This window comes from Neophocaena asiaeorientalis, unplaced genomic scaffold, assembly GCF_003031525.2.
Source record: "Neophocaena asiaeorientalis asiaeorientalis breed wild unplaced genomic scaffold, Neophocaena_asiaeorientalis_V1.1 scaffold129, whole genome shotgun sequence".
Classification (NCBI taxonomy): Eukaryota; Metazoa; Chordata; class Mammalia; order Artiodactyla; family Phocoenidae; genus Neophocaena; species Neophocaena asiaeorientalis.
The window spans coordinates 8093431-8115105 of record NW_020172446.1 but is presented as its reverse complement, the minus strand read 5'-3'; the positions used below and the strand labels follow the sequence as shown (position 1 = coordinate 8115105).

The window sequence follows — 21675 nt, the reverse complement described above, 5'->3', positions numbered from 1 at the left end:
CTAATTGTTTGTAGGAGGTTTGCAGATGATGCCACCAACTGGAGCAGCATGAGTTACAGCTTTTGTTAATTAAATAATGAAAGTTACTGCCTGGTCCCTGAATGAAACCGGTCAGGGAGGTTTGTTGAAAGAAAAATTGTGTGTGGATTTTTTTTAAACGTTAACTACATTGTTAGGAATATTTTTATGTGGACAAGTCATTATACATTTACTTGGCAGTTTCAGGGAGTGAAGTGATGAAGTAATTGGAACTGTTAAGCACCAAACAGTTTTTGTTTTAACGGTTTTTGATGGAAATCGTTCTAAAATGTATTAGAAGTTTTCTTATTGACAGAAACTTTATAAATGATGTTTTTAGCATTTTCTGTTCCCTCCCTTTGTTCTGCTTTTTCGATGTCAGTTGTCTGTTTCATCTAGGCTGTATGTCCATGGGCTGACTTTCTGTTAATGTAAAGTATCATCAATTTTCAGTTGCCAATAATTCCTAAATAACTTTTTGTGTAGGGTGCATATACTGTATGTATGTATATATGTGTAAGTTAAAAAAAAAACACTTCGGTGCTTATGAATAAAGTAAATCTAATCTAAAAGCTATGATACTTTTTTTTTTTTTTTTGCGGTACGCGGGCCTCTCACTGTTTTGGCCTCGCCCATTGTGGAGCACAGGCTCCAGACGCGCAGGCTCAGTGGCCATGGCTCACAGGCCCAGCCGCTCCGCGGCATGTGGGATCTTCCCGGACCAGGGCACTAACCTGTGTCCCCTGCATCGGTAGGCGGACTCTCATCCACTGCGCCATCAGGGAAGCCCTATGATTCTTTTCAAGAGGGCTTAAGATATAATAAGTTTTTTTATTATGCCATCCATCTGAATCCAACCATTGATCTGTACCCTTATTTTTGTGTGCAGTATTGCCCAGTTTATCTTCTGTGTGTATAGTGTATTATAAGTTTTTTATTGACATATTTTAGCTTTACTATCTGTTTACTACTTAGTTTGGAATATATGCCAAGCTTAAAGATAATGAAACCACATTTCACCTCTCCCCCAGTACGTTATTTATCAGATTTGTCATTTTAAGGCTCTCTGTCCTCATAATTCTAAATTTTCTTTCCACTTCCAGAATGTAAGTGACTTTCTCTAGGATATTTTATTCTATTGCTAATGTATTGTTTTTACATATTCTCTCCTAGACTGAATCTCTGTGGGGTTTGTTCATATTACACATTAGGGCCCTACTGAGAACCCTAGTATGTCTTTGTACATATGGACAGCAAAGGCCTGACCCAGACTAATCCCTGATATGCATGTTACCTGCTGCTTTCAGAGATCTACCGACATCTTTTTGTAAAGAAATCTAAGCTTTGGTCCTTTGCACACGATGCTGGTAAAGATTGTATCTTCCCCTACCCCCCAAGAAAAAAATCGGGGACAGAAGAATGAAAAGATTTCAGAAGCGTCTGGTTAGAGGATTCTTAAGTTACCCAAAATCATAATTGATTGGAATTAGAGCCATTCTGTTAAAGTGGAACCTTATAACTTCAACCAGTCAATCCATTTTCTTCCCAAACATTTCCCTGGTGCCTGTTTTGGATAAGACAGTGGTAGATACAAAAATAAATCAGACATGGACCAATCAGGATATGAGGGGCTGTGGTGGCCTAGCCCCGTCAGTGCCAGAGCTCACACTCTCCAGCAAGATGGTCCCTTGGAAGAAAGAATAGAGCAGATGGGAAATATCGAAAACCAGTTGATTTTGAAATTCCATGTCTACTGAAGATTAGATGAAACTCATATTATTCAGATGAATAATACAGGAATACAGCTAACAGACTCGAGAGCTTTGCCACTCCTGAAATCCTAAGCCCCGTTCTCGATATTCAGATAGCAGAAGTATGGTTGAAGAAGATGAAACGGTATTGCAAGATATAAAGGAATAAGTGCCTTTGCAAGAGCCACTGCAAGTATAGCGGGTTAGAGGTAAGTATTGCTTAGGTATAGACCGTGGTCAAGAATGAGAGAGGGAGATAAATTGTGTTGTGGAGGAATCTCGGAACCCTTTATGAGAGTTAATGACCTTTGAAGGATAGAAGCCTGGTATGCTTAAAATTGTGGAGTGATATTGAAGCGAGGGGTCAGGACAGATGACAAGAGGTCATCAGAAGTTCAATTTGAGTATGTAAGTCCATGATCTCAATGATGAAATCTTCTTTGTCTACGGTTACTGACTGGTACCTTTTTGAGGAAGCATTGGTCAGAAAAGCTTGCCCTGAGTGTTGTCGTGTGTGACCATTTCTTCTATTGTTTCCTTTCAAGGAGATCTCTTTGCTGCCACTTTCCTCATTAAGAATGGGGCCCTTGTCAATGCTGCTACGTTGGGTGCCCAGGAGACACCGTTGCACCTTGTAGCATCGTACAGTTCAAAAAAACACTCAGCAGATGTGATGTCCGAGATGGCACAGATTGCAGAGGCCCTCCTGCAGGCTGGCGCCAACCCCAACATGCAGGACAGCAAGGGCAGGTAAGTCGGAGAGCAGATCACCTGCTCTGAGCACAGTTCCCAGACTGTTATTTTATGGTGGCACATAACTGGCAGGCAGGGACTTCATGTTTTTTAGTTCAGCATTATTCACTCTGAATTTTATGGAAGTTACAAACATTGATTCGTTTTGCAAATGAGAGAGATGACTAAGGCCAGAGGCATTTGGGGAAACCATTTCCATCCTGGGTAACTGAGGTCCTTGGATCTTTAAGCAGTTTCTGTCATCTCCACAAAACTCCATTTCCACCTTCGTGTAAGTACCTCTGCTTTAGACAGCTCTGTCCACACAGCTTGCCATCTTCCAAGCATACTGGTAGTAGTTGTCATATTCCTTTTGCCCCTTCCCAGAAATATTTGGTTGAGTATCCCTTGTGGTTTAGAGTCTGAGAACGGGCTGCTTATCTCTGGGACAGCAGTGTGTGAGGCATTGAAGGGAGTTAAGCCACCTGAATCACCGGCACTAGGGGGACCCACTTCTTACCATAGCAGCTCGGTTTTTTATACCTTTAAAAAACCCTGTCAAAAAATAACTGTGAGGTCGTCAGAGTAGGAAAATAGATTTGTGTGATGAGTAAGGTACTTAAATAAGGTGGATCTCCATGAACTCAGTATAATGTCATAATTACCTTATTTCCCAAAATAATTGGATTCCTTTTTTTCTTGTGATTCCTTAATCTTTTTCCCCCAAGTGTAATAAATTCTGGCATTCTGTACTTCTGAGATAGATACCAGCCTGGGAGTCCCTGTGCTCTGTGGTGGCCATCTTCCTCAGGGCACATGAGAGCTAAATAAAAGCAGTGAAGAGTGGTTAATAATTCCTATCGTTGCCACTCATAATGTGTTTGAGTATAACAGAGAATTATGGGAAGAAAAAAATTTCTTTTCAGAATTGTGGAGGATATGTAGGGAAAAGTAGGCATACCTATGGCAGAAACTACTGTTTTATTTGTTTTAAAAACATGAGTACGTATACATTCAATGAGGGTCAGTATTTAATTGAAGAGTATTTTATATCTCTTCCTTTTATTGATTCTTGTTCTTTTGGCTACTTGAATAAATTGTAACATATAATCAAATCCATTTTCATCCTTTGATACTTGGTCATGGTTTTGGAAAACTGTTTGTCAGGATAGAAAAAGAAACTCTGGCAGAAAGGGGGAATTACTTGTGGATTCTAGTTGCCTCCTGCTGTGAGTAGTCCTGAACTGGGCCTGTCCTGAATTGACACCTCTTCTTCATCCTGTAGGTCTCCCTTACACTTGTCCATCATGGCCAGGAATGAATACGTGTTCAACCAGTTGCTGCAGTGTAAACAGTACGTAGGGAGACATGGAGAAATGAAAAAGCATTTGTGAGGGTGGGATTGTGAGTGAAAAATGATTCTCATAAAATATCTTTTAGCATTATCCGTTTTAATAAGTAAAAGTAAAATAAAAAATTGTCATTCATAAAGTACAAAGAGAAAGAATGAGGCTGTTGACAGTACAGAGTGTCAGAAGACAATTTTACTTGCTATTCACATTGCTTCCTCATTCCAGATTAGATTTAGAGCTGAAAGACCATGAGGGCAGCACAGCTCTGTGGCTTGCCGTGCAGTACATCACTGTGTCTTCCGACCAGTCCGTAAATCCCTTTGAAGACCTCCCTGTGGTAAATGGGACTTCATTTGATGAAAATAGCTTTGCAGCCAGACTCATTCAGCGTGGCAGCAACACCAATGCACCCGATGCAATAACAGGTAAAACACAGACCCCGAAGAGCTGATGCTCAAGTCTGGAGACCCCATGAAATATTGTCAGTGTTTTTACCAAAAATTTAAAAACTGAATGGCATGCTATTATGAGAATTATTTTGTACGTAATTTTAACCATAGTAAAAAGCCTGATCTTGTGCTTCCAAAAATCTAGCCAGACTCGATAAGTCCGTTAAGCTGAAACACTTCTATTTATTTAATGCAGTGAATTTCAGTCTTTTTGGACTCAGAACTCTTTTCACCCTCTTAAAAATTATATCCCAAAGAGCTTTTGTTTAAGTGGATATCTTTGGTATTTACCATGTTAGAAATTAAAACTGAGAAATTTTTAAAAGATGTATTAATTATAATAACAAACAATTTTATGTTGACATATAACTTTTTTTTTTTTTTTCTGTTTTTGGTACGCGGGCCTCTCACTGCTGTGGCCTCTCCCGCTGCGGAGCACAGGCTCCGGACGCGCAGGCCCAGCGGCCATGGCTCACGGGCCCAGCCGCTTCCCAGCATGTGGGATCTTCCCGGACCGGGGCATGAACCCGTGTCCCCTGCATCGGCAGGCGAACTCTCAACCACTGCGCCACCAGGGAAGCCCCGACATATAACTTTTTTATGAAGAATAACCTGCAGAACAAAATTTAGTTGGAAGAGTGACTGACTGGTTTCTAGTATCTGCATCTGTGTTCAGTCTTTTGAGATACGTTGTTTTGGTTAAAGAAAATACCCTCACACAGTGATGTAGTTGGAAAACGAGGCATATTTTAAGAGACTTTTCAGATAATTGTGGATATATTTCTTTGATACTGCAGCGAGAAGAATTTATCAAGGGGTAATTTTTTTAAGGTTAGTTGCAATATGGAATCTGAAACTATATCGGTGAACTTTTTGTACTCTGTTATATAAAATCCATGGTCTGTGTGTGCTTTGAATGGATTTCTTCATGTGTGATTTTGTAACATCATGCCTTAGTCTTTTGGAAAATCTTGTTTCACTGAGTTATGCAGATCTTCAAAATGTTCATTTATTTTAGAATCACATTTATTAATATCACCACTGATCTCATTGGAAAAGTCTTTCAGTATTGAGAAGCTGTTAAACTTACAGTTGCAGACAAAAGTTTTCCGAAATTCGAATTCCACTTGGAAGATCAAATTTTGTCATTTGGTGGAAGTATTGCCAGTTGTTTTTCTTACAGAGACAGGCTTACTTTTTAAGAAATTGTCTGTCAAATGCTCAGGTTTGAATAACCATAGTTTGTTAATCAGTCATTCTTTCAAGTAAAAATCGTGTTCCATGAAAAAACTGTTAGTTCAGCTTGCAGTGAAACAGTGACACAAGGGCTTTCCTTTGAGACAACTTGTGTAATTTGTTACACAACAGATGTAACATACTTTATATACTTTATGCATACTTCTTATTTTGTCACACAGAATTTTAAAGACATGTACTCAATGTTGAAATTTATTAAAGTTAGTAATTTTGGGCTTCCCTGGTGGCGAAGTGGTTGGGAGTCCGCCTGCCGATGCGGGGGACGCAGGTTCGTGCCCCGGTCTGGGAGGATCCCGCGTGCCGCGGGGCGGCTGGACCCGTGGGCCATGGCCGCTGAGCCTGCGCCCCGCAACGGGAGAGGCCACAGCAGTGAGAGGCCCACGTATCGCAAAAAAAAAAAAAAAGTTAGTAATTTTTACTGCTTTATCAAGGGCCACCGTAAGTGAGACTGGTTATGTTTTTGACCGAGTGCATGGCCGTGAGGAGTACAGCGATTACCACTAGTACATTTTGGGGCCCCTGCCTTGATTTGTGTTAAGGCTCCCCAGTTTGATCCACCATTGCTTTTGTGCCCTCAGTGCAAATGTCAGCACAGGGGGAAAAAGCAGATAACATCAAGTATTATTATTATGAAAATAGTTTTGACCTCCTGGACCCCCTGAAAGACTCTGAGGGACCCCTACGAATCCAAAGACCATACATTGAGAACCACTGTTTTAATGTGAATATGTCCTTGATCTGACTAAATAAAACATGGGGATATTTTAAGGAGCGGGATTCCATATGGTTCAGTATTGAGTGCTAGCAGTGTATAATAGCATGGGTAAGTGCCACTAATGAGGGGAACTGGCCAAAAAAAAAAAAAAAAAAAGATAGATATTAAATATCCCTTCCCCTAAAAGAAGTTACTAATTAACTTTAAATAAAGGTCAGATGAAATCACCCTTTGGGTGACATAAAAGCTAAAGGCAGCAGTACTACAGGATGGGGAGTACAGGTAGAACTGTGTTTTAGACTAAAGATTCTCTGGAAATGAGATAGTTACTAAATAGCTTTTAATTTATAAATGTTTGTTGGTTATTGACCATACTTCCACTGATTTCTGATTTAACTGCATTGTAGAAGAGTGTGGCATATAAGAGATCGGTTCTTTAGTGTTTCGGACTTGAATGTTAGACTCTTAGAGATACAGTTTTTATGAAAGTCTGACATGTACTTGAAAAGAATTGCATTCTTTAATTGTAGGATGCATGTAGCATTCTCTGTTTACGTCCATTAAATCAAGCTTGTTCATTGTGCTGTTCAGATCTTACTCATTAGCTTACTAACTTTTGGACTCCTTGATCTGTCAGTTTCTGGGAGGTATATTAGAAATGGTCACTGCGATTATGGATTTGTCCATTTTTCTTGCTAGTTCTGTCAATTTTACATTATATACTTTGAGTTTTCATAGACATATCAGTAATGTTTTAGCAGTTGCAGGTTACCTTTGTTCTGTAGGGAGTTGCAGGTTACCTTTGTTCTCTGTATATTAGAAATGGTCACTGTGATTATGGATTTGTCCATTTTTCTTGCTAGTTCTGTCAATTTTACATTATATACTTTGAGTTTTCATAGACATATCAGTAATGTTTTAGCAGTTGCAGGTTACCTTTGTTCTGTAGGGAGGTATATGATTTAGTTATTGTGTACACTGGCATGACTACAGAAGTGAAAATGGGACTCTTATTAGGAGTCTCTCAATTAGAAAGACTCTCAGCTAGGCGTGGAATCACTTTCTCTGAGGGAAAAGATAAAAATGGCATGGAAACAAAGCAGTCCTTTGTCCCGTTGCTTTTCCTTGGTTTTAGTCCTGGTATTTAATTTATTTTGAGTTTTCAAATAGCATAGCTGTAGAACGTGAGACTTGTGTTTATCCAAAAAGGAAATGGATTTTAATAGAGAAAACACTGTTCTAGGACTAAAACCATTTCAAGAGGAAAAGAAGAAAAAAAATTTTTTTTTTATTGAGTATAATTGCTTTACAATGTTGTTTCAGTTTCTGCTGTACAAGGAAGTGAATCAGCTCTATGTATACCTATGTCCCCTCCCTCTTGGACCTCCCTCCCATAGCTTCCTGTGCTTTATAGCATGTTCCTGCTAGCTATCTGTTTTATGCATTGTAGTGTATATATGTCAATCCTAATCTCCCAATTCGTCCCACCCTCCCCTTCCCACTTTGTGTCCACATGTCCGTTCTCTACGTCTACGTCTCTATTCCTGCCCTGCAGATAGGTTCATCTGTACCATTTTTCTAGGTTCCACATATATGTGTCAATATACGATGTTTGTTTTTCTCTTTCTGGCTTACTTCACTCTGTATGACAGACTCTAGGTCCATCCACATCTCTATAAAAGACCCAATTTCATTCCATTTTATGGCCAAGTAATATTCCATTGTATATATGTACCACATCTTCTTTATCCATTCATCTGTTGTTGGACATTTAGGTTGTTTCCATGTCCTGGCTATTGTAAATAGTGCTGCAGTGGACATTGGGATACACGTGTCCTTTTGAATTATGGTTTTTCTCAGGGTATATGCCCAGTAGTGGGATTGCTGGGTTATATGGTAGTTCTATTTTTAGTTTTTTAAGGAACCTCCATACTGTTCTCCACAGTGGCTGTCAGTTTACATTCCCACAAACAGTGCAAAAGGGTTCCCTTTTCTCCACACCCTCTCCAGCATTTATTGTTTGTAGATTTTTTGTTTGTTTGTAGATTTTTTTTTTTTTTTTTGCGGTACGCGGGCCTCTCACTGTTGTGGCCTCTCCCATTGTGGAACACAGGCTCCGGACGCGCAGGCTCAGCGGCCATGGATCACGGGCCCAGCCGCTCCGCGGCATGTGGGATCTTCCTGGACCGGGGCACGAACCCGTGTCCCCTGCATCGGCAGGCGGACTCTCAACCACTGCGCCACCAGGGAAGCCCTGTTTGTAGATTTTTTGATGATGGCCATTCTGTTAGGTGTGAGGTGATACCTCATTGTAGTTTTGATTTGCATTTCTCTAATAATTAGTGATGTTGAGCATCTTTTCATGTGCCTCTTGGCCATCTGTATGTCTTCTTTGGTGAAATGTCTATTTAGGTCTTCCGCTCATTTTAATTGGGTTGTTTGTTTTTTTGATATTGAGCTCCATGAGCTGTTTGTATGTTTCGGAGATTAATCCTTTGTCTGTTGCTTCCTTTGCAAATATTTTCTCCCATCCTGAGGGTTGTATTTTCATCTGGTTTATGGTTTCCTTTGCTATGCAAAAGCTTTTAAGTTTAGTTAGGTCCCATTTGTTTATTTTTGTTTTTATTTTCATTACCCTAGGATGTGGGTCAATAAAGATCTTGCTGTGGTTTATGTCAAAGACAGTTTTTCCTATTGTTTTTTTCTTTCTAAGATTTTTATTTAGAAGAGTGATAGTGTGAAGTAAAACATTTCTAAGCCAAGAACAAACATATTTAAGGCCATAGGAGTAAAACTAAAGTATTTAAGGAGCATTTTCTGGTAGAACTTCAGCTCACAGTGTCTCCAAAATGGTCATCTACCCAAGATGTTCTTAGAGATGACTTCCCAAGCCTCACCCCCCAAGGGACGTTTGGTAACATCTGTAGACAGTCTTGATTGTCACAATAAGGTTGAAGGTCGTGGTGCAGTGGTTAAGAATCCACTTGCCAATGCAGGGGACACGGGTTCGAGCCCTGATCTGGGAAGATCCCACATGCTGCAGAGCAACTAAGCCCGTGTGCCACAACTACTGAGCCCAAGTGCTGCAACTACTGAATCCCACGTGCCTAGAGCCCATGCTCCGCAACAAGAGAAGCCACCACAATGAGAAGCCCGTGCACCGCAACGAAGAGTAGACCCCGCTCACCACAACTAGAGAAAGCCCGCGCACAGCGACTAAGACCCAACGCAGCCAAAAATAAATAAATTTATAGGAGTAAAACTAAAGTATTTAAGGAGCATTTTCTGGTAGAACTTCAGCTCACAGTGTCTCCAAAATGGTCATCTACCCAAGATGTTCTTAGAGATGACTTCCCAAGCCTCACCCCCCAAGGGACGTTTGGTAACATCTGTAGACAGTCTTGATTGTCACAATAAGGTTGAAGGTCGTGGTGCAGTGGTTAAGAATCCACTTGCCAATGCAGGGGACACGGGTTCGAGCCCTGATCTGGGAAGATCCCACATGCTGCAGAGCAACTAAGCCCGTGTGCCACAACTACTGAGCCCAAGTGCTGCAACTACTGAATCCCACGTGCCTAGAGCCCATGCTCCGCAACAAGAGAAGCCACCACAATGAGAAGCCCGTGCACCGCAACGAAGAGTAGACCCCGCTCACCACAACTAGAGAAAGCCCGCGCACAGCGACTAAGACCCAACGCAGCCAAAAATAAATAAATTAATTAATTAATTAAAAAAAATTAAGGTTGAGAGTGTTACTGGCATCTGTTGGGCAGAAGCCAGGGATACTGCTAAATATCGCACTGTGTACAGGTCAGACTCCTCACAGCAAAGAATTATCTGGCCCAAAATGTCAGTAGCACTGCTGTTGAGAAATTGTGTTCTAACCAACCCTGGTAAGGAGACATAGCTTCCCCCTGGTCCTAGGAGGTGGCTAGTGGGAAATCCAGGGAGGAATGAATGTCTTTTGACTTCCAGACCAAGTGTTTTCTCCCCACACAGGCTCATTTGAGTCTCTGTGTCCACACACAGGGTGCCTGTGTAGACTTAAATTTCACCTACGTCTGGTGTGGGCTTGTTTTTCAAGTTGTGAAAGGTGGTAGGGAAGGGCAGGGTGTGGTGCAGTGTGGAACTTGACCTCATTTTTATGCAAATGGAAGAATGAATATGTGCATTTTCTCCTAGGAAATTGCTTACTACAGCGGGCAGCTGAAGCAGGAAATGAGGCAGCAGCTCTTTTCCTGGCAACCAGTGGTGCCCACGTCAACCACAGAAACAAGTGGGTAAGTGTGACAGGGCAGCCAGGTGAAGTGGCTTTGGTCTGTGGAAGAAATGGCAGTGGTGGATGGGTAGGAAAAAACAGAATAGATTCTCTTCAATTTTTGTCCAAAAAAAAAAAAATACATGGATGTTGTTAAAAAACCAGAGTCTCATAGATGCTTTTATCCTCAAATATTGTTGATCGATTCATTCAGCAACCACTTCTTAAGCATTTGTGGTATGTCAGGTCCTAAACAATACACTGTGGACTTCATGGTCTACTAGAGATTAGCAAACATGGACACAAAAACCTACCATATTAGCATCTTAATTTTTTGTAACATTTTACATTTGCTAAAGTTTTCCTATGTGAATGTTTATTTAGTCGTATCTCAAGCTAAGGCAGATGGTGCAGTGTTAAAGGGGGGCCTTTCGGGTTGGACATTCCTGGATTTACTAGGTTTTCCATTTCCCATCCTGCTGTATGTGGTCTTAGGCAAGTTGCTTAATGTTTCTGAGCTTCAGTTCTCATCGGTAAAGTGGGGTTAATATTGATTTCATAAGGTGTGGTTAAGATAAAAATAAATGATAAATTTAAGTGCTTATTAGCATAACATCTGGGACATTAGAAACTAAATAATAGTTATTTTTACTTTATAATTTTCAGACAGGGAGGATGTGTTTATCTTTAAGATCACATTTATTCTACAGCTACTTTGTGCTAGGAGCTTTAAGGTTATCCCTTTCAGTTCTCACAGTGGTTCTAGAAGCAGCATGTGTTGAAGAGACATTATCAACATCTGTAAATCCCTCATTTCAGGGTAAAGAACCTTGAGGTTCTGAGAGGTTAAGTGACTCGTAAATAACGGAGCCAGTATTAAGACTCAGGCACTACAACATACAGTTGCATTTTCTCTCAACAGCGCTGGGCAGAGCAGTAAACAGTAAGCTTGGCGTATGAGACAAATCAGTGTGTCGTGGGAGCACAGGGGGGAGGGCAGCGCCATGTTTTCCCACCATTAAATCTACTAATCTGTCTGCACCTAAACCTGCACCCGGCCTGCTCTCCAGCTAGAATGATGGCATGGCCCTGTATGCACCAGCGGCTGGTTTCTTGGCTTTGCTCCTGCCATTATGTGTGTCTGCCTCTGTCTGTGTCTCTCCTGTATCATCAGTGTTGCCCACTGTTCATTTCTAATAGCATACAGACATGCTCTACTGTCTCTCAACTTTAGAAGAAATTCTCCCTTCAGCCCACATTGTCTACCCTATTCCTTCTCTGATACCCTTCAGAGCAAAACTGGGTGAAACCTTAAGATGTAGAGGCACAGAGGAGACTCGACTTGAAAGCAAGTGAGAATGACACTGGAGACAGGTCTGGAATGCTGGTTTAAGGTCTTTGGACTTTATCCTGTGGGAAGAGAAAATCCACAGAAGTAGACAAGCAGTATGATCATTTTCAGGTTGAGAAAGCTTCCTGGGGTAGCTGGTGGGGTGGATGTACCATTGAGATCCAGGCTGGAGCCAGATGGGAATCATCTAGACAAGCAATGGCTTGTCCTGACCTCTGATACTAGATTTGGACCCAATGGGATGGGTTTCAGAGGAATTGCAGAATGATAGTCCATGGGACCTACCTCTGTGGCTCTCAGAAGCAAGGGCTGGAGAGGTGTCAAGACGGTTGTATTGGATCCAAGAAGAGAAGCAGGGGACTGGCCAGGGGGAAGAACTGCTGTGGGGAGAGTGAATTCCATTTTGTGATTGTTGAACTCCTTTTTAAACATTCAGGCAGGGATATCCTGCAGGCAGTGGGAAAATTGGATATACAGATAAGGCTGGAGATCCTGGTTTGAGAGTCCCCTGCTTGTATTCCCTGGTAGAAGTCATGGGCGTAGATAAGCGTACCCAGGGAGGCTGTGTGGGGGGAAGGGCTGGAGCAGAAGACAGCCAGAGGAGGAGGCTGTAGGGAGAGGGTGGGGTGGGAAGGGGTCCACCGGGGGAAAGAAATGAAAGAGCCAAATCCTTATCACCCGGTGAGATCACAGTGGCAGGACCCACAGGGGATCCCACACCAGGGAAGGTCAAGAGGCGGCAATAAAAACACGTTAGCTAGAAATGAGGAAATTACAAAACCCGCTCAAAGCATTCAAAGTGGTTCCCTCTGGGAAGGGAGAATTTTTTTTAGGGAAAACAAGGTGAGATCTTGCTATTTTTCACAGCAGGCCTTGTAGGTGAAGTTCTTGGACTCTAACAGTGAGGATGTGTAGCTTCTGTAGGAGCCGGTGCAGAGCAGTATGTTCAGTTTGTTTGGGTGAAAAGATCCAGTGTGTGTGTGTGTGTGTGTGTGTGTGTGTGTGTACAGGTGTACACGTGTATGTATTCACTCATATATACACGTGTATATGTCTTTGTGTGAATATTCCGTCACTGGAGAGAAACATGAAACTGGTAATAATGGTTCCTTCGGGGGAGGATAATTGGGTAGGTGGGGGGGAAGGCATGAGGGGAAACTTCTTTTCATTGTATACTCTTGCACCTTTTGAATATTGAATCAGGTACCTCTAATACCAATTAAAATTTTTTTAATTTTAAAAAGTGGGGGAAAGAGGTGTTTCTTGATCAGAATTCAAGATGAGGTTGGTACAAGCTGGTGAAAGAATCAGGGCATCAGTGTGCTGGAGGGGGTTGAAAAAGCTGTGACGGTCGACTGACAGCACCGCTTATCTGTGGGGCTGTGGATGTGAGGCTTTTCTGATTTCCACAGTGTTTATTTTAGTGATGCTCGGAGGTCGTCTGTTTAATAATAATAATAATGTATTATTTTTATAATTAGCAACATAATTCTAAAAACTAAGTGAAGGGTGGAAATGCAGAAGATGAGGACCCAGGGTGTTTGGAGGGTGCTTGGGAGGACATTGGAGGAACTAAGGATGATGGCACAGGAGAAAGGGAAGGAGAGGAGACCTGAGGAGTGGGACATACCTCATGGAGCTGGTGACAGGATGAGCCGGGGGCTGTGCCTGGCACTGGGGACCCGAGTTGCAGCACGTAGGCTGTCTTTGTCCCTTTGTGAAGGGGCCTCCTAGGCTGAAGTGCTCTGACTGGGACTATTCATTTCTGTTCAGGGAGAAACCCCGTTGCACACGGCCTGTCGGCATGGCCTGGCCAACCTCACTGCAGAGCTTCTGCAGCAGGGAGCCAACCCAAACCTACAGACGGAGGAGGCCCTGCCTTCACCAAAGCAGCCTGCATCCTTGCCCAGCTCAGCGGACAGCAGCGTCTACCTGCAGACACCACTACACATGGCGATTGCCTATAATCATCCAGATGTGGTGTCTGTCATCCTGGAGCAAAAAGGTAGGTAGTTAGGGATTACTGCCCATCACCGTGACCTTTGCACAGTGGTTTTGAGTAGTTAATGACAGAGTTGATGTTTCTTTTATTGGTGAGTTTTCTTACCTCAAAAATCCTTTGCGGTCAAACCAGATAAGCATATGTTCTGGCTTCGGCTACTGTTTTTCTCTGTGTACGTTTTCAGGATGGGGCCTGCCCACTTCACCCGCGGGGTTAAGGTTTAGAGTCTCTGGCTGCTCCTCTGGTGTTTTGGGGTGTGGCCCCAGGCCACTTCAGTGCGGGTCAAGCAGAGTTCTGCCTTGGCATGAGCACTGTCTCTGGAAACTCTGCCGCCACCGGTCTTCCACGAGCTGGTCAGCTCTCTTGCCCACCTCTGAGCCTCCCTGGCAGGTGAACCATGAGAGAGGAGCCAGAAAGAGGGGCCGAGGGAAGCCCCTGCCACGAGGGAGGCCCGTTTCCCTCAGAAAGTCATCTTCCAATTTTTCTCTTTCCTGCCTTGAAATTTGTTTTACTCTTTCCTGTGTCCTTGTTAAGGCCGGCATCTTTTAGCACTGAGCTCATGGAAGGAAGTGGGGTGTTAGATAGGCCATGCCTTTTTCTTAGCCCACACAGGAGGTATACGATGGTAGGACTTATGTGTTAGGGAAATGTCACCAGGGCATTGTTTTGATCCTCTTTTCAGTAATCAAGTAATTAATGTGTGTTTCCATAGTGGACGCTGTTTTCCTTTTGTGAAGATTCAGTATTTTAACCTTTAAAACCATTCATTTTTCCGCATAAACTTTGCTTCAAAATATCAAATGTCTTGGCTTCCACTTCCCACAACAAGATTTATCAGTTCTCTGTATAGAAATGATCAGTCAGTCAGTTTGAAATTGAGCTGGTAGTCTCTTGAATACTTTAAATGGGATCCATGGGATGGTGAAATCAAATGTTCTTTTTCTTTTAAAAAATTTAGCTAATGCTCTTCATGCCACCAACAACCTGCAAATTATTCCAGACTTCAGCCTCAAGGATTCCCGAGACCAAACTGTGCTGGGCCTGGCATTATGGACTGGTAAGGTGGTGCCAGGGGCTGCAGACAGACATAGGCCAGACAGTGGGTGCTAGAGGAAGGGAGGTGGAAGGGTTGGAGCTAATCATTTGTTGTAGGACAGCCTTTCTGTTTGGGTTCAGCCCATACTATCCAGTGGAGAACTGCTGGCTTTGCAAAGTTGAGAGGGTGTTTGTTGTAGTAAGAGGTTGATGAAGTGGGAGAAGCTGAGCCCACGTTAATCGGGGCTTGTCTCTTTCCCAGGCATGCACACGATCGCAGCCCAGCTGCTGGGCTCCGGGGCTTGCATCAACGACACCATGTCCGACGGGCAGACCTTGCTGCACATGGCCATGCAGCGGCAGGACAGCAAGAGCGCGCTCTTTCTCCTGGAGCACCAGGCGGACATAAACGTCAGGTGGGCTGGAACAGCACTCCGCCACAGCACCAGGCCACGTTTAGTTGAGACGGTTCATAGCCTTGCTTGTAGAAAAGAGTTTTGTTCCCTGTTAAAGGGAGAGAAACAGTGACTCTGAAAAAGTACCAATACAGTGTTGTAATTAAATGTAATCATAGACTCAGAAGGAGAATTGTGTGCTTTGCTCTTATTTGAACCTTTCGAGACCAGGGCACAATATTGCACAAATCTCATTAAGAAGGACAGTCCAAGATCAGTTGTTTAAGTAGGAATTTTCAGTTATAATGAAGAACATTCCAACAGATGAGCTATCAAAAGGCTTGAGGGGCGAAAATACACAGTTAAATTTTTATTATTTTTGCTTTTTCAAAGGAATTTATCTTTATCTCCAGTGTCACCTGACCCAGAATGACTGAGTGGGTGAAAGTGTTTTGTCAAGTGGGTAGTTGGGGTGACATTCTATTCAGATGCTGTTGAAAGCAGCTGTATGCCTGTAAGATTTCAGCATACTGGGATGTTTGGCAGTTATCTTCTCTGTGCAATAGGATAGCCTGGCTGTATTTTTTAAAAAGACAGGAGGGACAGATGCTATTGACAGGTTAACTTTCTCTGAAAGAATATTAATGAATGTGGGTGAAGTGTGTTTAAGGGATACAGTGGACTCTGGCCTCTAGGATGCCCAGAAGGGCACGCTTTATCATTTGGCCCCAGATACAAACATTGGTTTTGGTGTCCATGTCCCAGCAGGACTCAGGATGGGGAGACGGCTCTTCAGCTGGCCATCAGAAATCAGCTTCCCCTTGTCGTGGATGCCATATGCACCCGAGGAGCTGACATGTCTGTGCCAGATGAGAAGGGGAACCCCCCACTGTGGCTTGCGCTGGCAAATAATCTGGAGGACATCGCATCCACTCTGGTGAGACAAGCTCAACTTCAGCTCCGTTTACACATGGGGATATTTTGTGTCAGAGATGGATTTGGGACCTCCGTAGCAATCATAAGGAGCATGAGATCTACCAAGTAACAGATTGGGTCAAGGACGAGCAGTCAAAAGTCACGTTAAAGAAGCTTGCGGTTCAACGTAGCCTTGGCCAACACCTTTTCGTAGGGTGTCTTTATCAAGAAAACTACCAAGAAGCAAGAGAGCTGAGGCATTTCCTCAGGGGTCTGCTCTGGTGGTGGCTTAACTGGCTGTGGGATGTCCTCACTGTCACCACAGTGATAAGTTCTCAAATCTCAGGTTTGTCCCCCTTATTCAGAAGACAGGCTCCAAAAGTGGAGGTAGCCCCAGAAGCTCATTTAGTTTTCTGAAGGGCCTGAAATGTGACATAAAGGCGTTTTAAACCTGGGGGTTTTATCCAACTGTTCTTGAAATTACCTGCTGTTTACAGGTGTGTGTTACTGGGGGCTCGTGTGTGTGTATGCGGGCATTTGTGTGTGTTTTCTGTCCCTTCTAGGACACAGCTCTAGAGGGTACTAATCAAACATATCTTCCTTTTATTTCTCAAACCCCTCCCGCAGGACCTAGTGCAAAAACTTGCACCGAGCAGATTTTAAGCAGTGTTTGTAAAACTAATGAACGGTACAGATTAAACTAAATCTCAGTTAACTATCTACTGTATCTCGCCTGAAAACTGGGTCTAATGATGTGCGTAGGACTCACAGATGGTAATAAACGTGTTTACCTTTGCTTGGCAGTGCTTGTGAGTGACCTGTGTTTTCCTGCAGGTCAGACATGGCTGTGATGCCACGTGCTGGGGACCAGGGCCTAGTGGGTGCCTTCAGACCCTGCTGCACAGAGCCATTGATGGAAACGACGAGTCTACCGCCTGCTTTCTTATTCGCAGGTCTGAGAGGCCTGAGTGTCCCTCCAGATCTTATTCAGTGTATTGCAAACTGGCCCTTTTCTCATTTACTCCAACTATAGTCTTGACCTGCCCATAGCTAGCTTGACCTTTGTAATGAAGGCTAGAGTGGGTCATTGTTCTGTCAGATCAAGTCAGCCAGGGAGAGGGCCTTATGTGCCCAGATCAAAGAATCTAAAAGCTAAGCCAACTTCCTGCTTTGGGAGCCATATAGGTCCCTGTAGTCACATCAGACCAGTTCACACAGTGAGACCGGGAGGCTGGGGTGGAGGAGACCGAATGGCCTCCGCAGGACTCCACCAAGATGCCCGAGTCATGCCAGCCTCCACGGCCTCAGAGTGCAGGAGGTGTGGGAGGCGAGGTTATTCAGGAAAGCTTTAGAGCAGTAATTCTCAAACTTTAAATGCATGCAGGTCCCCTGGGGGAGTTTTTAAGAGTTCTGATACCCATGTTGCCCCCAGGAGCAATTGCCAAAGAATCTATGGGAGCAAGGCAATTCCCTAGCAGTCCAGTGGTTAGGACTCTGTGCTTCCAGTGCAGGGGCCCGGGTTCCATCCCTCGTCAGGGAACTAAGATCCTGCAAGACACGTGGCGTGGCCGAAAATAAAAGAAAAAAATCTGTGGGAGCAGGACACACGCACCAGTATTTGAGGCCAAGAACCAAGGACTGCAGTCCCTAGTGGTGGCAGCCTTTCTGTTGGGTTGGATAAGGCTGCTGCTTTACACCTGTTAGCATGCCTTCCGGCTCCGTGGAAGCATGCATTCCTTTTACTTCCCCTTCCTTTCAGTGGCTGCGATGTGAATAGTCCCAGACAACCTGGTGCTAATGGAGAAGGAGAGGAAGAGGCCAGAGATGGGCAGACCCCCTTGCATTTGGCAGCCTCCTGGGGGCTGGAAGAGACGATACAGTGTCTTCTGGAGTTTGGAGCCAATGTAAATGCACAGGTAAGGAGAGTGTCTCTTTTCCAGGAAGCTGGATGGTAACCCCAGAATCAGGGAAATCACCTCTTATGGCCAGGGACCTTGCAGAGTCTCTGGTCTCGGGCCTCTGCTTTTCCATGAATGGGCCTAAGGGACGGACACATGAAGTGACTGTCTCTTGGGTCATGTAGCCTGTCTAGTAGTTTTAATGATTTCAGGTTAAGACTTTTCGTCTCTTTCCCTTTGTCCTTTCTACAAAGTGAGGAAGATTCGTTCAATCAACTTTTCTTTGCCTCCTGTCCACATTAGTTACGGATTTCCATTGAGAATTTGTTCCTATCCCAAGCTGAGTACTGTGTTTAGGAAAATGTTCTAGTAGCTCAATAGGGCATCCCTGAGTTACGTTCCTTGATGCTTTTCAACGTTCTAGCCTGTAAAGATTTGTGTGCAGCGGACTTCCCTGGCAGTCCAGTGGTTAAGGTTCTTCTGATACAGGGGACGGGTTCGATCCCTGGTTGGGGAACTAAGATCCCACGTGCCGTATGGTGCGGCCAAAAACAGAAAAGATTTATCTGGCCCTGCAGCCAGATAAGTAGTGGTTTAACTTAGAGGTGAGGGTGACTGCAGCTTTTTTTTTTATATATATAAATTTATTTATTTTATTTATTTATATTTGGCTGCGTTAGGTCTTCGTTGCTGCAACATGGGCTTTCTCTAGTTGCGGCGAGCGGGGGCTACTCTTCGTTGAGGTGCGCGGGCTTCTCGTGGTGGCTTCTCTTGTTGCAGAGCACGGGCTCTAGGTGCGTGGGCTTCAGTAGTTGTGGCTCGCGGGCTCTAGAGCGCAGGCTCAGTAGTTGTAGCACACGGGCTTAGTTGCTCTGCGGCATGTGGGATCTTCCCAGACCAGGGCTCGAACCTGTGTGTCCTGCATTGGTAGGCGGATTCCCAACCACTTCACCACCAGGAAAGCCCATATCACAGCTTTTCTAAACCAAATGTGTTTGTGCCCCTGGTCACTGGAGCGTGGAGGTAACGGAGAGTGGCTGTCAGTCATCTCTGTGTTTGGCCTCTTGAAAAGCTGATTTCAAATACAGAGTGGCAGTATTGATTCTCAGAACTGAATTCTGTTTACAGGTTATTCCCCTTCATATTTTTCCTGGGTTTTATCTTTGCTTGGACATTGAAATCTGTGCCTTGTCCCCACAGGATGCAGAAGGAAGAACGCCTGTCCATGTGGCCATCAGCAACCAACACGGCGTCATCATTCAGCTGCTGATTTCCCACCCTGACATCCACCTGAATGTCCGAGACAGGCAGGGCCTGACCCCCTTTGCCTGTGCCATGACCTACAAGAACAACAAGGCGGCCGAGGCCATCCTGAAACGAGAGTCCGGGGCTGCTGAGCAGGTAAGTGACCGGCACCCAACATTCTCCATGGCGCCCCAAGCACTAAACATGTGTCAGCAACTAAACAGGTCTCTTCTCGTTAAAGACATTTGTACTCCCCTTAAATTTTGGCCATTCAGATGTCCTGTCAGTGCTGGATGGAATGTGCCTGCTCTGCCCTGCATGCCAGCCACCTGCTGGTGCCATGTGTAGAAGGGAGCTGGCGGAGGCTGGGCCCAGTGACAGGAATTCTGTGCTTGTACAACTGAGGGCATTCTTTGCTTTTGCTGGGTGGTTTACTTGCCCTAGTAATGAATGTCTTAAAAGGGTTAAATTGAACTTGAGCTTTTGGTGTCATGTTGGGTTTTAGAGGAGCTGTCAGCATTCAGCTTAGCAGGCTCAGTTGTCCTTGTTGTGGATGGTGAGCTGTTGACCTGCAACATCAGACTGGGCGGGAAAGGACAGAGGCAACTGATTTAAGGCGGGAGCTGGGATGGGTTTGTGAAGTCAGTTCTCAGACACTTGAATCTCCATCCAGCACTTTATTTGTCTATTTACGCCAAGATTTACAAGTAGCCATTTATGAAGGTAAATTGGAAACTTGGGACCTGAACAAAAGTACTAACACGGGTGGAGACTTTTGCTTTGTATTTCAGGCTTCCGTACATCCCTTTTCTTCAGCATTTGCCTCAGTGTGACTGATCGAGTAGGTGTTGACCTCACCCTTGCTCACATGGGGTAAAATGTTCATGAATGGAGATAGTCATTTCACATTTCCTCCCCATCTAGCATGAAACCAGTGCTGTTGATCGAAGTCCTTTGCAGATATGTTGCTGTGTGTGTGTGTGTGTGTGTGTGTGTGTGTGTGTGTGTGTGTGTCTGTGTGTGTGTCTGTGTGTGTGTCTGTGTAGCATATGTGTCTCCCTCACTTCCTCCTGAGCCCTCACACTGATATGGCAGCTCTGGTAGCTGTAGTGTCCTGTGTGGTTTGATGAGAGTGAGCTTCTGTCTGCTTTACATCAGTGGTGCAAAGTCTATGACATACCGTTGGCGGCCTCCCCCAACATGTATTATTATCCTGTAGCTCAGTGAAAGAGGAGACTTTCTGGAAATTTCTGAAGGTTTGTTTGGCTGCTCAAGGGTCAGGCTGGCATTGCAGCTGTGGTTTTTAGAATTCTGGGTGCTTGTTTTAGCCAAAGCAGGAAACGCCCAAAGCCGATGTCCACCATTGCCTTCCCCCATGCATCCCAGTATTCTGGTGCTTTCCTTTCCCTGTCCTTCAGGTTGTCTCTTTCTTGGCCTTCCAAGTCCACTCCTGCTTCAGGAGGATGCTGGGGCAACTTGGGTTAGCTCCCTTTTCCTGAACACGCACATGTGGTCACACGCATAAATACGCCGTGTGGGTCTATGGCGGGGTGTGGGGCGTGGGGTGTAGCGCGACATTGAGTGTTGGTTCTTGGGAGGGAGCCTCTGGAGCTGAGGGAGGACTACACCGTGGCCCCTCCAGTGGTCAGTGCAGCTCGCGGGTGCTCAGGAGGCCCTCTTGCAGGGGGAGCCCACAATATTTTGGTTCCCACTTGTTGCCTTAGGTGGATAACAAGGGCCGGAATTTTCTTCACGTGGCAGTTCAGAACTCTGATATCGAAAGTGTGCTCTTCCTGATCAGCGTCCAGGCTAACGTGAATTCCAGAGTCCAGGATGCTTCCAAGTTGACCCCTTTGCACCTTGCTGTCCAAGCAGGCTCAGAGATTATTGTCCGCAATTTGGTAAGTGTCGCTGAAACATTATCGCATGAAACGTGTGGACAAAGCATGTTGTAGAGTGTGTGCGGACTCTCATCACAGGTGTTTGGCCAGGTATTGTGAAAGGCCAGCAGGTATTTGGGGAGGTAGCCGGTACACTAAGGAAAGCAGGTGTGTCTGTGGGCAGCGTGTCCTGAGTGCCCAGTGGGCAGGCAGATACTGGAGTGAGGCTGCGAGGGAAGGTGGCGTGTGGGTGGCGGTGGCAGGGTGGGAGCATCAAGGGAAGGGAGGTCACTTCCGTTGACTGCCAGCTCTGTGTCAGGCGCTCAGCTGGTGCTTTCCAGCGAGTGTGTGTGTGCTCTCCCTCTCCCTCCCCTCCCTCCCTCTCCCTCCCTCTCTCTCTCTCTCTCTCTCTCTCTCTCTCT

At 44.6% G+C, this 21675-nt stretch overlaps 1 protein-coding gene across 5 annotated transcripts in view; it reads left to right on the top strand.

The window, feature by feature from the left end:
• Positions 1-21675, top strand: part of ANKFY1 (ankyrin repeat and FYVE domain containing 1) — a 79244-nt gene that overhangs the window by 43066 nt on the left and 14503 nt on the right. For all 5 annotated transcript variants that reach the window (XM_024734370.1, XM_024734353.1, XM_024734362.1 and 2 more), the window contains 12 exons: positions 2315-2519; positions 3787-3855; positions 4079-4278; positions 10457-10554; positions 13657-13888; positions 14844-14942; positions 15183-15336; positions 16084-16252; positions 17065-17183; positions 17990-18146; positions 19329-19529; positions 21098-21274. In XM_024734370.1, the coding sequence (XP_024590138.1) occupies positions 2315-2519; positions 3787-3855; positions 4079-4278; positions 10457-10554; positions 13657-13888; positions 14844-14942; positions 15183-15336; positions 16084-16252; positions 17065-17183; positions 17990-18146; positions 19329-19529; positions 21098-21274 (1880 nt within the window). The remainder of the gene's footprint in view (positions 1-2314; positions 2520-3786; positions 3856-4078; positions 4279-10456; positions 10555-13656; positions 13889-14843; positions 14943-15182; positions 15337-16083; positions 16253-17064; positions 17184-17989; positions 18147-19328; positions 19530-21097; positions 21275-21675) is intronic.